Genomic DNA, 14,981 nt, shown 5'->3' on the forward strand with positions numbered 1-14,981 from the left:
GGTGAGTGAAGTGTGGTGCTCCAGTCAACTCCAGGGTGAGTGAAGTGTGGTGCTCCAGTCAACTCCAGGGTGAGTGAAGTGTGGTGCTCCAGTCAACTCCAGGGTGAGTGGAGTGTGGTGCTCCAGTCAACTCCAGGGTGAGTGGAGTGTGGTGCTCCAGTCAACTCCAGGGTGAAGTTGACTAAAAAATTTTACTTTTCAATTGCTGAACAAACTTTCAATAACGTTGTAAATTGTATAAATCTTCCATTGAATTTTCAATATACTTTTCGGTAGCAATTAAATTCACAAATACTTTATTTTATTACGACTTTCCATTATATTTAATAGTCTCTACCTATTTTCAATTTCCTTTATAAACAATAAATAAAATATTAAAACAATAAAAGCACTATTTATATGATAATTTAGTATTTAAATAATTTTTTAAACATCAATAAAAAATTTAAACACGAAAAAAAATCTTTACATAAGAAATAAATTATTTGGTATTTGTATCAAAATCGCGCACAATTTTTAAAATACTTATTTAAACATCAATACAACATTTAAACACAAAACAATATTTTTCACATAATAAATAAATTATTTGTATTGGTATTAAAAGCGTGCACAATTGCCAGGACCGGCAGGGGAGGACGCCACTACATTTGGCGGCGGGCGGTGGACGGGGCGACGCCGTCCACGCCCTGGCCAGACTTGGGGCGAACCTGGACGCCAGGGACGCCAGGGACGCCACCCCCCTGCACGCCGCCATCAGGTAGGGACGGCAGGGACGCCAGGGACGCCACCCCCCTGCACGCCGCCATCAGGTAGGGACGCCAGGGACGCCACCCCCCTGCACGCCGCCATCAGGTAGGGACGCCAGGGACGCCACCCCCCTGCACGCCGCCATCAGGTAGGGACGCCAGGGATGGTAAGGACGGCAGGGACGGCATGGATGACAAGGACGGCAGGGACGGCAGGGATGACAAGGACGGTAGGGACGGCATGGATGACAAGGACGGCAGGGACGGCAGGGATGACAAGGACGGCAGGGACGGCAGGGATGACAAGGACGGCAAGGACGGCATGGATGGTAAGGACGGCAGGGACGCCACCCCCCTGCATGCCGCTATCAGGTAGGGACTTCTAGTATGGCAGGGACGACACGGATGACATTAAACTGGTGAGACGGCAGGGGTAAAGTAAGCTAAGGACGGTAAGGACGCCATGGATCAGGTTGAGATTTCACTGACTGAGCCAGTTTGTATTGGTCTGGGCCCAAGTGTACAAGATGAAATTCAACGGAAACTAGTTTTAGGTGCTGAGATAAAGAGGTAGCGGAGGAGCTTGTGTGGAGCTCCGCTATCTGGCACCGAACGGCACAGAAATCGACGAGAAGAACTCGTTTGCGATCTTGGAGTTTTGATGAGTACTCCTGATAAGTTTGGCAATCACGTGGCGGCAATAACCGCTAGAGTTATTCGACAGATTGGGTGGATCAGACGTATAAACGTTCGGAAATAGAGAAGTGGAACCGATGATCATGCAGAACCCTCGTGATCCCACTCTTTTAAAACTGCTACCAGCTTTGGACCCTTTTTACAGCCAGGTGATCCCTCTCCTTGAGTACTACTGCCTGTTTTTGACCCCGTTCAAGCTCGGTGCAGTGCGGCTATTGGATGCGGTCCAGCGAACCTTCACGTCAAGGATCACCGTGATGGATGAGCTGAACTACTGGTGGAGACTGGAGCGTCTGGACCTGTACTCACTACTGTACAATATATTATAAATAATAACCGGACTGGCACCAAATTTCGAAAGCGAGATATCCAGGATTGTGACATACCATTACAAGAGAAGAGGGAGACTGTGCAGCATCCCCCACCACGTAACAGATTTGTAGCCAGATTTAAATCTCTGTGGGAAGGATCTCTTTCCGTGGCGAGACCGAGGCTGCTTAACGTCTTGCCAAAGGATTTAAGAGAGGTGGAGTCCCTTGTGGAAACCTACAAGAGACTGGACGTCTTCTTGGGCACCATTCGTGGCCCAACTGAGGGTATCAGCTGGCTGAACTAAAGGCATCAGCTGGCCCAACTGAGGGCATCAGCTGGCCCAACTTAGGGCACCCAGCTGGCCCAACTGAGGGCATCAGCTGGCCCAACTGAGGGCATCAGCTGGCCCAACTGAGGGCATCAGCTGGCCCAACTGAGGGCATCAGCTGGCCCAACTGAGGGCATCAGCTGGCCCAACTGAGGGCATCAGCTGGCTCAACTGAGGGCATCAGCTGACCCAACTTAGGGCATCAGCTGACTCAACTGAGGGCATCAGCTGACCCAACTTAGGGCACCCAGCAGGTTCAACTGAGGGCAGATGCGCGGTGATCATGGAGTGCTCCTGAGACCTCGGCGGAGAGGGCGACTTGTCTGCCGAAACTGAAGGCGGCGGAATGCTTAAGCGGAGCCTCAGCGTGGCCTGGGACTGCAACGTCCTAAACACAAACTAACTATAATTCAAAACACAAACTAACTATACCAAGGACAATGTCTTAATGACATTGTTTTTCTGACAGTGCTGACAGTGCAGCGGTGGTAGAGGCGCTGGTACAGCACGGTGCTGACGTTTACGTCGTCAGCCACAACAAGAGCTACGCGCAGCACGCTCTGCATGGCCGCAGGATGGCCGCCTTCGCCGCCCTCATCAGGTGGTCGCCCATACGCCGCCTATAAAATAATTTCTCCATGTTACTCTCAGAGAAATGAGTGGGACTTTGACTAAATAGTCGGTGCAATTTTTGTCCTTGTGTGGGTCATCCTGACCCGGTTTGGTCGCAAAAGAGCGTATATGTGTTACGTCCGTTCTTTCTTCGTGCTTTGGGTAAAATAGCGTTTAAATATTTGGACAATATAAGCCACTCATTTTTCTGAGGGTCGCAATGTTAGATTCTAAATATTTATTCACATTTTTGTATTATTTTGGTTATTCAAATATTTTAACGAACATTATTGTAATTATGTTTCTTGATGGCAATATCCTGTGACGGAATATTTTAGCTCCAGTCAATATTATTGTATGTTGGAAGATTGGTTTCGTATTAAAGTGATCAATAAATTTTACTGTGTAGTTATACTGAAATAAATATTGAACAATCTCAATTATTGTACGACAATATTAACTAGCTCATGTAAGTTTTTATTATATATTTGTAATGGCAGCATGTAAATGGCTGCATACAATGGCTGATTTTATGATGTACATGGCTGCTTGTACATGGCTGAATGGCTCATGGCAGGTGCGGCGTCAGCCATGTGGCTGAGGAAGGCAGCTCCATCCTTCACGCGTGCGCTGCCTTCGGCTGCCTCACGACCACTCAACTGCTGCTAGACATGGGTGGGTCAGCCATGTGGGTCAGCCATGACACGGGTGGGTCAGCCATGACATGGGTGGGTCAGCCATGTAGGTCAGCCATGTGGGTCAGCCATGACATGGGTGGGTCAGCCATGACATGGATGGGTCAGCCATGACATGGGTGGGTCAGCCATGTGGGTCAGCCATGACATGGGTGGGTCAGCCATGACATGGGTGGGTCAGCCACGACATTGGTGGGTCAGCCATGACATGGGTGGGTCAGCCATGACATGGGTGGGTTAGCCATGACATGGGTGGGTCAACCATTACATGGGTGGGTCAGCCATGACATGGGTGGGTCAGCCATGACGTGGGTGGGTCAGCCATGTGGGTCAGCCAGGTCAGCCATGACATGGGTGGGTCAGCCATGACATGGGTAGGTCAGTCATTAAAATAACATACACTTTACCCCATTTTCTTGTTCATTTTAATCCCATCTCACCACAAAAGCGCGTGTCATTGTCATTATTTGGTCAATATTACCCAATAATTTACCTGAGTGACTGACGTACCCCACCGCCCTCAGGGTGGGACGTAAACTGCAGGGACGGCGGGGGGGCGGCGCCCTTGCACGCCGCCATCGCCCAGGGTCACGAGGACCTCGCGGGCGCCCTCATCGCGGGGGGCGCCGCCATCGCCAGGGGCGACAACAAGGGGGCGACGCCCCTGCACTACGCCGTCAGGTGAACTGTCTCTCCACACGGGAGCGCAGCCGTGCACCACCAATTTTGTGCACCAATAAGCCCTGAATCGAACGCATTGGATCTCTCCGGACATCCACCAATCAGCCGTGCACCACTCGGCTTCTGTCTCTTATACACATCTAGATGTGTATAAGAGACAGGCCCTGAATCGAACGCCTTGGATCTCTCCGGACCTACACCAATCAGCCGTGCACCACTCGGCTTTGTCCTCTTCTGGCCTTGACCACCACCTGCCGTGCATCACCAGGCCGCGGATCGAATATGACTTCCAGGCATTGTTGAATTACGTAATTTTACGTTCACCGCATCTGAGGTTAGGTTTCAGATAGCATAGTTCTGTTCCAAAATTTATCGTCCTTCGACAAGTGGCCGTTCGACCGAGGGCTGGTTCGACCCACGGCCTAGATACGGACGGCTTGAAGTGTGGAAGGCTACGTTCCGGAAGGCAGGAATCATGATGGTCCATTACATCCAGGGCAGTGGTGGTCTTCGGCAGGCGACCCCTTCACACTGAGAAATATGTGGGACTTTGTCCATATTTCGATGCACTTTTGGCTTTTGTATGGGTCATCCTGACCCAGTTTGGCTCGTTGAAAATTCGTACAGTTGCTACGAACAAAAAGGGTGTAAATATTTATGAATCATTTATTTTTATGAGTGAACGCTTCAGTGCTAAATTTATTTACAAAATTAAATTGAATAAGATATGCTAATTGAGTGACAAAATTAAGATAACTTGAAAAATGAAGTAATTTACGATATATAATTGATATACGGAAGTTATTACATTTAAAAAATTATTTATTTGCAAAATTAAATTGACATTTGAAAGTATTTTTGTAAATGAACTTGTTATTGATCATTATTATTAATGCGGAAAAGAAAATTTATTTATAAAATAAACTGGATTTATTTTAACTATAATATAATTCGCTATTTGGAAATCTCGGTCTCGTTGTAAAATGTTCTAAAATATAAATGGTCTCATTATTAAATAATTATATAATTGAGATAGTTGAAAATTTGGATTTTGATTCAAATTATTTTGATTCGTGGATGATTTAACAATATTATATAATATAATAAGCTAATAAAAGAAATGATTAGGGGATCTAATATTAAAAATTATTTATAAAGAAAGATAAATTTGATTAAAGCCATTAATCATCAAGAGATGCTCGATAATTATCAACCATCAAAATATTTTGATAATTACCAATTAATCACCCCCCCCCTCAGGTGGGGGGGCTCAGACGCGCTGCTGCGGCTGCTGGTGAAGCGCGGCGCCCCCCACGCCTCCAGGGACAGACTGGGGCGCACGCCCCTACACTACGCCGCTAGTAAGTGCATCTAGTGCATATAGTGCATGTGGTGCATGTGGTGCATGTGGTGCATCTAGTGCATCTAGTGCATCTAGTGCATCTAGTGCATCTAGTGCATCTAGTGCATCTAGTGCATCTAGTGCATATAGTGCATCTGGTGCATCTAGTGCATCTGGTGCATCTAGTGCATCTAGTGCATATCGTGCATGTGGTGCATCAAGTGCATCTAGTGCATGTGGTGCATCTGGTGCATCTATAGTGCATCTGGTGCATCTAGTGCATCTAGTGCATTTAGTGCATCTGTTGCATGTAGGGCATCTAGTGCATCCTGTGAATCTAATGCATATAGTGCATCTAGTACATTTAGTGCATCTAGTGCATGCATGTAGTGTATTTATTGCATTCGGTGCATGCATGTAGTATACTCATTTAATATATGAAAAGGTTTGATTCATTCAGTACATTCAGAGCATAAAACGCATGTAATTCTATTGTAACGGCTTTGGACATTTCGATTCGAAATCGAATTTTCATCTCTAGAAAAATATCCTTAAGCGCATTCAACATTTATTGAAAAAGTTTTTCTTCGTATGTGCAGGCAAGAAATTTAATTTCAATTTGAAATTTTCCATATTTATATATTGTATATCTAAATTTTTATACATTTTGCTATAAACTAGAAATAAACTTTCCATTTTCTGCACTTAAAACCCGATTACATTTTTTTTTTGTACGCGCAGGCAAGTTCTCCGTGATGTCGGACCTGTACATCCTACTGGGGAGCGGTGCGGAAATTGACCTGGTGGACATCAGCGGGCTAACCCCACTGCACCTCGCTGCGAGGTTCGGCAACGAGTCCCTCGTACGAATACTATTGGACCGCGGCGCGAATCCTACGATCAAGGATATGTACAATTTCACGGCCTATGATCATGCCAAGGAAAATGGGCACTGCAGTATTATGACGAGGCTGCAGGATTACACGAAGGATTACTGCGTGAAAAAAGGCGTGGATTACGTAAGGGAAAAAAGTGTGGGTTTCGTTGGGGATGAGAAGGGTGAGTGGAAGAAGAGGCAAGAGGGAAACAGTATTTTGAAGAACACTGAAAAAGACGTCGAAAAGAAAGTTGGGCAAAGAGAAGGAGAAAAGAGTTTAATAGATGAAGAAGATGTAGGAAAGTTAAATGGCGTCAAGAAAAGAGATTTGATCAGAAAAACAAAAATGCACAGGGAAAGCGTCGCTTGGTGAGTTTTTTAATCTCAATTGAACACTCAGAAAATGGATGGGTTAAATTATCCAGATAGTGACCTCAGTAAGAAGAGCGGAAGCAAAGAACTAACGTAGCACTGATGCACCCTTTTGCCGGGCAAAACTGGGTCAGGAAGATCAACACAGGAACAAAAAGTGTATCGTAATTTGAACAAATTCTCAATATCTTCTCTGAGTGTAACTGAACTATAGGCGGTGTAAGGGTGGCCAACGAACTTTCAATGACTGGCTGACGAATATTCGCCTGCAGGAATGACTGCACGTCATATAATAACCGTATTCATTATATTAAGACATTTTTTAAATGTATTGTCATTCTAATTTGTTATTAACTTATTATAAAATTCATTTTATAATATTTACTACAATTTGCTACTATTTATAATTTACTTAATACGTCGCTGAATAATGTCAACGGTAGAACTAATCAATTCACTGCATCGTCTAGTGGCTAAAATCACTGCTGCAAGTATTTTTCACTGCTGGGTGCAGTTAATCCTGTGTGTAATACCTTCAGTGGCAAATATCTGTTTTATAATATATTTTTATTTGTAAATATCTGCTTCATGTACTGGAAATATATACCCTACGACCTGATCGTGTCGTCCAGAATATTCGCGACCGACCGCTGCCACGAGCCTAGCGTGACTTTGAAATTATCTCGTGTTAGTTTGTGCCAATTTCTATTTTATTATTTACAAGTTGTCGCTATGTCTCAGGCAAGGATTATTTTCTCTTGTAATTTTCAGCTTGCGAGGATAATAAAGGGAAGAAAAATCGTATTTTTGAGTGCCTTGCCGACATAGCCTTTACGTGCAATGCCTTGGATTGGCATCATTATTCATATTAAAAAATAATAATGTTTAATAGTAATACAGTATTTCAAATTGCATGAGCGCATTATTGATGTCCTCATTAAGAGTCCAATTAGATAATTAACTAGTCGTTAATTATCCACACTGATGTTCGTTAACTTATATACCAGCTGTTACATAGTAATACTTAACTCTCGGTATCCGATCATAGAATTCATGTCTCTGAATTTGAATGCTGAATTATTTTATTTAAAATGTTACAAATTTAAGACGAATTTTAATTTCATATATCTCTTCGATTGTTTCATTTCCCTTCTTGACATTTCTGAAGTTATTTTATTATGTATTCATTCTGCATATCTCGTATTGTTTCTTATATTCATTACTCTTTATAAATACCCGATTAACAAATTATATCAATATCACGATCCATCACCACGACGCACGATCCACGATCCACGAGCCCGACGCACGATCCACGATACATGAGCACGACCCACGATACACGATCCACGACCACGACGCACGATACACGATCCACGATAAACGATCACGACGCACGATCACGACGCACGATCCACGACGCACGATCCACGATGCACGATCACGACGTACGATTCACGACGCACGATCACGAAGGTCCCAGGAAATTTACGTCGCTCTGCCCGTGCTAGTCCCGCACGCACTTCCGACGCGGTCCCGGCGCCGGAATAGCGCCTGCATGACCCTAATTATCGGCGCCGGATTAGAGTCGGCATGTTCCTAATTATTACCGCCAGCATCTCGCTAATTATCATTATCGGATTAGCGCCTGCATGTCCCTAAATTTCGTCGCCAGATGAGCACCAATATGTCCCTAATTATTAGGCTCGGATTATCGCCGGCATGTCCCTAAACATTGGCGTAAGATTAGCGCCGGCATGTCCCTAAACATTGGCGCAAGATTAGCGCCGGCATGTCCCTAAATATCGGCACCGAATTTGCGTCGGCATATCTCTAATTCTCAGTGCCGGCATGCTTCTAATTAGGCACCGGATTAGCACCAGCATGTCCTTAATTATCAGCATCGGATTTTCGTAGGCATGTCCTTAATTATCGGCGCAAGATTAGCGCCGGCATGTCCCTAACTATCGGCACCGAATTAGCGCCGGCATATCTTCAATTCTCAGCGCCGGTTTAGCGCCGACATGTTTCTAATTAGGCACCGGATTAGCGCCGGCATGTCCCTAATTATCGGTGACGGATTAACGCCGACATGGCTTTACTTCCGGCCCTGATTTGCCAGCGCAACTATCACAATTATTGTCCGTGGCCATTCCTGTCAGTCAGAGCTATGTGTGTCTGCCAGTTATTATACATAGTACATATTATTACACATTTTCTCGTTCGTCCACGGTCGCATATTTTTTACGATCACACGGTCGCGACAGACGAAGTTAGCTGTACATTCACACAGTCGCGAAATGCGCTTATGCGTGTACATTCACACATTCACGACGCACTTCTGCATTCTCGTGTTTTATTTGCTTGTAAAAGACATTCATTCCTCATTATCGATATTTTCCAACCTGGAAATCCCATTAGTTCTGCACGTCTTCAATATTTTCGACACTGGAGTGACTGGACATCTCTGTCTACTTCTACACATCATATATCGTCATGCACTATGGACATAAAGCATGTTTTTTAAACTGGATACCCCACTGGATACCCTTTACATTATTTTCATTCTGGACGCCTCAACAGAATATTTTCTAGACAATTCTCACCGTCATCACAATAATACTCACTATCGTCATAATAATTCTCACCATCATCACAGCCCTGTGTGAGCACGAGGAAAGGCTTATTAAAGTCTAAGTGGACCACACTATCATTTACCCATCACACTATCATTTACCATCACACTATCATACGTTGCACCAATACCGACGGTCGTTCCATTAAGAGGCGCTTTCCCATAATTGCTTCTTATTGAACGCAGTGGCCAATATTATGACGATTTCTAACCCGTCTTCAATATTTACTGCATAGCAATGTGATTCAAAACAATAAAAATTCTCCGTGCTGCAATAATTATTTTCTATATCATTTCTAGATTTGATAATGGGTATTAAATAAAAACTTCCGTTAAAAGGACAATATCCATTCTTTTTTTATCCAGTATTCATTTGTTCTGATTTTCATCCAGTTTAATACCTCAAGAACACACAGTTTAATTATGGATTAAAAACTTGAAGTTTACAAAGAATATTTTCCTAATTAGCTTAATTTAAACATTTACATCATCATAGCACATTCACAACACATTGCACAGTAATTCGCACCAGTAAATTTGTTTTATTTATATCCCTATCCAAAATGTTATCAACAGCTCATTTACACATTTATCTTTGCACTCTATAGGCATACTTTCTCACTTTCTTTCTATTAGTTTCCAAGAACTTGCGAAAGTGCATGGAAATTAACATTGTCCATAAAATAAACGTTTAATAAGATTTGATCATCATTATTATTTTACAAGTGATTCGAATTGTCCATAAACCTAGCCGCTTAGTATGATTTGATCCTCATTATTAACTTTACAAGTGATTCGAACCATTACAAATAACCTTATATATGATTCAGTCCATTAAGGTAAGGATAGATTGCGTGACGCGGAGGACGGAATTGATCGCTAATCCGCAACCGCGGACTCTGCAGCCTTCAATCACGGTCTGCTCCTGCCCCGCTTCCCACACTTGCTGCGCTGCGTAAATCTCAGGAAACCAACGCGACTTTTTGATCGATATGCTGTTAATGCAACGAATTTATAGAGAAATTCTCATCTAATGGTACCACTATTATCCTAGGGTCCATTTATTCAACGGATCTCTAGAGAAATTCTTATGTATTGATGGGAATATTTCACTAGAGACCGTGCTTGCAACAAATTTATATAAAAATTCTTGTGTATTGATAGGAATATTCCAGTAGAGGCCATTTATGCCATGGATCTGTAGAGAAATGGATGCCGTGGGACTTCTGTGGGAGCTAATTGCATATCAAAATGATCATCAAAACCCATAAACAATTTCTATTGAAAAATACTTCAGAATTCAATAGAAAAACCTTATTTATCGTCATTGTAGTATTTTCTTGGAAATTAAATATACTTAAGAATTCAATAGAAAAACCTTATTTACCGTCATTGTAGTATTTTCTTGGAAATTAAATAATAAAATACCATTACACAAATGTCTTAAAATCGCAACGGATTCAGCTGCAATTCGTCAACTTATTCGTTATCGACGCCCTAGTTTGAATATTTGACGCCCTAGTTTGAATATAATTACCGTGGACTTCGCTTGTCTCACGCTACCATTTGAATTTATCAGAATTTCTTACATGATCTCATCTAGATTTTTAAGTAAATAATTTGTTATTATAATTTTAGATAGCAATTTTGTTAGACCTAGCGGACTTTTCGATGGTTGAAAAATGTGTACGTGGCATTATGTGACTCCGGTCTGTGCGGGAGTTGAACTTTTACAGTGCTGTGCTCGTTTTACTAATTCATCTTTTAACCTGTAAACTTGAACAATAAAAAACTGTGCTCTTATGACTAATTCATCTGTTTAAACCTGTTACCATAATCTGAATTTTAATAAAGAGTTTATACTGTACCGTCAATACCACTTATGCCGCCACTTAGAAGCTATCTGCACTTGACTCGCCGCTTGTAAAAAAGAACTATAAATGTCAGAACTACGATTTATAGCCTTGGACCATTATATGTTAACTAAGAAGCTTTTTGATAGCGCTAGAAACTTGAGACTCGGTTTTGTTAACGAAACAAATTGTTTCTTTTGAAGGCTGGCGACAGACATAATTGTGCTGTGGTGAAGTTAGTGACGATACTACATTCTACTGAATCAAATGAAACGTCCAATATAAGATATAATTTGGCACCAAACTTGCTTTTAATTTCGAACTTACGTTCTGGGTTTGTACTGGTTCAGTTTAGTGCAGCGGTCTTATTTTGTCAAAGAATTACGATTATTTACCCTAGCATAAAGTGATTAGTGAGGAAGAAGTGATTAGTGAAGGTGAAATGATTAGTGAAGGTGAAATGATTAGTGAAGATGAACTCATTAGGGAGCGTGAATTTATTAGTGAAGGTGAAATGATTAGTGAAGGTGAAATGATTAGTGAAAGTGAAATGATTAGTGAAGGTGAAATGATTAGTGAAGATGAAGTGATTAGTGAAGGTGAACTGATTAGTGAAGGTGAACTGATTAGTGAGCGTGAACTTATTAGTGATGGTGAAATGATTAGTGAAGGTGAAGTGATTAGTGAATGTGAAGTGATTACTGAACGTGAACTGATTAGTGAAGGTGAATTAACTAACGTGAACTGGTCTGGGAAGATGAAATGAGACTTGCTGATCTTACTGACAATGTGGATCTCGTTGAAGTAATCAGAATTCAGAGTCACTTTAGACATCTTAAAGTGAGAAGTACACTTTCGCAGTGGACATTTGATATCCCTGCTGATGAACCAACTTTGCCTCAGCAGATCGACCAGTTGATCGAGATGAATCCTTCTTCCAGCCAATCATGCAAGTTATTGTATGTATGTGTTGCGATGCTACGTTGTGTTGAACTTTGGCTCGGTCCTTACCTATGGCAAAGCAAATTCTATAATGTTATGAGCAAATCCTATTATTAACTATAGGATATTCAGAAGTATTGGGCTGATATTCCAGACAATTCGTGCAAGATAATTCAGGACATAATTAGCACGATATTGTCCGCGAATAAATTCCGAGCACCTTGCACGGTCACAACGCGTCAGCAGCTGCTACATCGTCTGCTCAAAACAAACAAAGAACTGAACGACGAGATTATCCTTGTCTTGTGCCGACGAGATTATCCTTGTCTTGTGCCGACGAGATTATCCTTGTCTTGTGCCGACGAGATTATCCTTGTCTTGTGCCGACGAGATTATCTTTGTCTTGTGCCGACAAGATTACAACGAGATGCACACCTCACTACTTGCTGGCAATGATTGTATTTGAATTTTCTGGCTTATGTGCGGAAATACTGCTGCCAGCTCTGGACTCCTTTCACACTAGGCGCAATACGGCAACGGAAGGAGTCCAACGAACCTTTACTTCCAGGATCAGAGGGATGGAGAATTTTAACTACTGGGGGAGGTTACAGCGACTGAGTCTGTACTCACTGCAGAGGAGACGGGAGAGGTATGTCATTCTGTACACATGGAAAATGATAACAGGATTGGTGCCAAACTTCGAGAGCGAGACCTTCAAGATTCAGACATATCACAACGAGAGAAGGGGGAGACTGTGCAAGATCCCTCCCCTGCGTAATAGATCCGCAGTCAGATTTCAATCCCTGGGGGAAGGATCGCTTTCCGTGGCAGGGCCAAGGCTGTTCAACGCCCTACCGAGGGATCTAAGAGAGGGGGAGTTCACCCTGGAGACCTTCAAGAGACAGCTAGACGTGTTCCTGAGCACAATCCCAGATCGACCTCCCCTGCAACACTACCAGCGGCGAGAAGCAAGCAACAACATCGTGCATCAAGTGGCCCAAATGAGGGCGGATGAACGATAATCAGAGGCGGCGATCCATCGTGGCCTGGGACTGCTATGTCCCAAACAAATACTAAGGATACTAAGGATACACGTCAGTAAGTCCTGCATTGTGCAGCTACCGTCAGAAGTGTCGGAGTTGCGTGCCGGCTAAGGCGGCTCCATATCCGCCTTCATAGCAATGATAATGATCTTCAATGATCTCTTGTAAACGCAATGGGAATGAGACCGACTGTGCAACACGGGATCGCTGTTATTTACGGCAGCGCAGCCGTGGACCAAAAAAATTTAACTAATAAATAAGCCCTAGCCCCAACGCCTACCCTCATAATGCAATAAGTATACTCAGCCTAACTGTGTGCAAAGGCATGTGTTGGCCTCTAGCATGCATCCCTTATTTACAGCACCAGGGAGCCTGAAGTAAAAGTACCAGTATGATGAAGAAGAACGTCAAAGGAATGGGGACGCTGAAGCAGAAGTTCAGTAAGTCACATCGACGCACGGTGCGAACTAAAGTTGAACCCTCTTCTCAGTTGTTGGATTCCATAGTCACTCAAAGAGAGGAATCACGATGTTCCCGATGGTAACTCAAAGGAAAAAATGTGCTGGAGGAGGGAATGGAACGATACTCCAAATAGCTTACAACTTACCTGAGTAAACTTCATGCTGCAGCTTATTCCTTCTTCATAATTCTGAGGTAGTCTTGTGGATATCTTCCATCGAAATACTCAAGGAATTTAAAAGCAAAGAAAAAGCCAAGCAAATTCACCATATCGATATTGAAAACGTTTCTGAGTCCAGCTCCATCATCAGTTCGACAATTTAAAAAAGATTAAAATCACTTTATAAGTCAAAATTCTAAGACAGACATAAAACCTAAAAAGACCTAACATTATATCAAAAAACAGGACTCGATTGGAACAACATAGTCCTATAGGAGTCGCGAAAAGAATAAAACTTCATTAAAATACTCATCATAAAACTGGATCAATCGCTAAATTTGATATTTAGAAGTTTTCGAATCTATGTCGTCCTAAGACATAGTTAATAAAAAAATACTTTAAAATACTTTTTTAAAAAACACGTTTTTCTTGTGGACTACAAAGTAGAAAATAAATTATGGCTCGCCCCAAAAAACGTGGGTCGGGCTGTACGTTCACCATAAAATTTCCAAAATTCATGTGTTGTGTGCTTTTCGCCTTAATCATAAATCTGCCCGACCCACGTTTTTTGGGGCGAGCCATAATTTATTTTCTACTTTGTAGTCCGCAAGAAAAACGTGTTTTTAAAAAAAGTATTTTTAAGTATTTTGTTTTCTCCTTTTTAGTCCGTTGCTGCACGGACTAAAAAGCATGACTTGACGTACGTATCAATGATACGCAGCGTCAGCGCCTGCTCGTCTATAACGTCAGCGCCCGCATGTCATATATATACTATATATATATATACTTTATTCGATTAAGCTAATTTAGGTCTCTAATTGCAAGTTTTTACAACGTTTTTCTTAGCTCGCTTTCGTGTCTGTGATGATCAAATCTTGCAATCGATATTTCACCAACTTTCCCGCTAGCTAGCGCTCTGAAACTTTTAGGGAAGCTCAGCTCCCGATAACAATACAGTTATCAATAATTTGTTGCGCGTTTCCAGGCGTATAAACTCTAAAGGTACTCACAAGCAGGGGTTAGGGAACCTTTAATGCACGTCATCCTCGAGAGGATATTCGTGTTTAGACTGCGTATATCGATGATACGCTTCGTATCATCGATACGTACGTCAAGTCAAGTAAATTGGCTCGCAACAACGTGTTTCATGTGTAGCAACGGACTAAAAATGAGAAAATAAAATACTTAAAAAACTAAAAAGTAGAAAATAAAATGTATAAAAAAA

At 42.4% G+C, this 14,981-nt stretch overlaps 1 protein-coding gene across 1 annotated transcript in view; it reads left to right on the top strand.

Annotated features, from left to right (window-relative positions):
- Positions 1 to 7,027, top strand: part of LOC108677374 (serine/threonine-protein phosphatase 6 regulatory ankyrin repeat subunit A) — a 12,295-nt gene extending 5,268 nt beyond the window's left edge. Inside the window, exons 6-12 of the mRNA XM_047882074.1 lie at positions 12 to 35; positions 624 to 760; positions 2,555 to 2,686; positions 3,275 to 3,372; positions 3,917 to 4,073; positions 5,334 to 5,434; positions 6,157 to 7,027. Coding sequence (XP_047738030.1) covers positions 12 to 35; positions 624 to 760; positions 2,555 to 2,686; positions 3,275 to 3,372; positions 3,917 to 4,073; positions 5,334 to 5,434; positions 6,157 to 6,665 — 1,158 coding nt within the window. The 3' untranslated portion in view covers positions 6,666 to 7,027. The remainder of the gene's footprint in view (positions 1 to 11; positions 36 to 623; positions 761 to 2,554; positions 2,687 to 3,274; positions 3,373 to 3,916; positions 4,074 to 5,333; positions 5,435 to 6,156) is intronic.
- Positions 7,028 to 14,981: the final 7,954 nt, after the last annotated feature.

Source organism: Hyalella azteca, unplaced genomic scaffold, assembly GCF_000764305.2.
Source record: "Hyalella azteca isolate HAZT.00-mixed unplaced genomic scaffold, Hazt_2.0.2 contig9587, whole genome shotgun sequence".
Lineage (NCBI taxonomy): Eukaryota > Metazoa > Arthropoda > Malacostraca > Amphipoda > Hyalellidae > Hyalella > Hyalella azteca.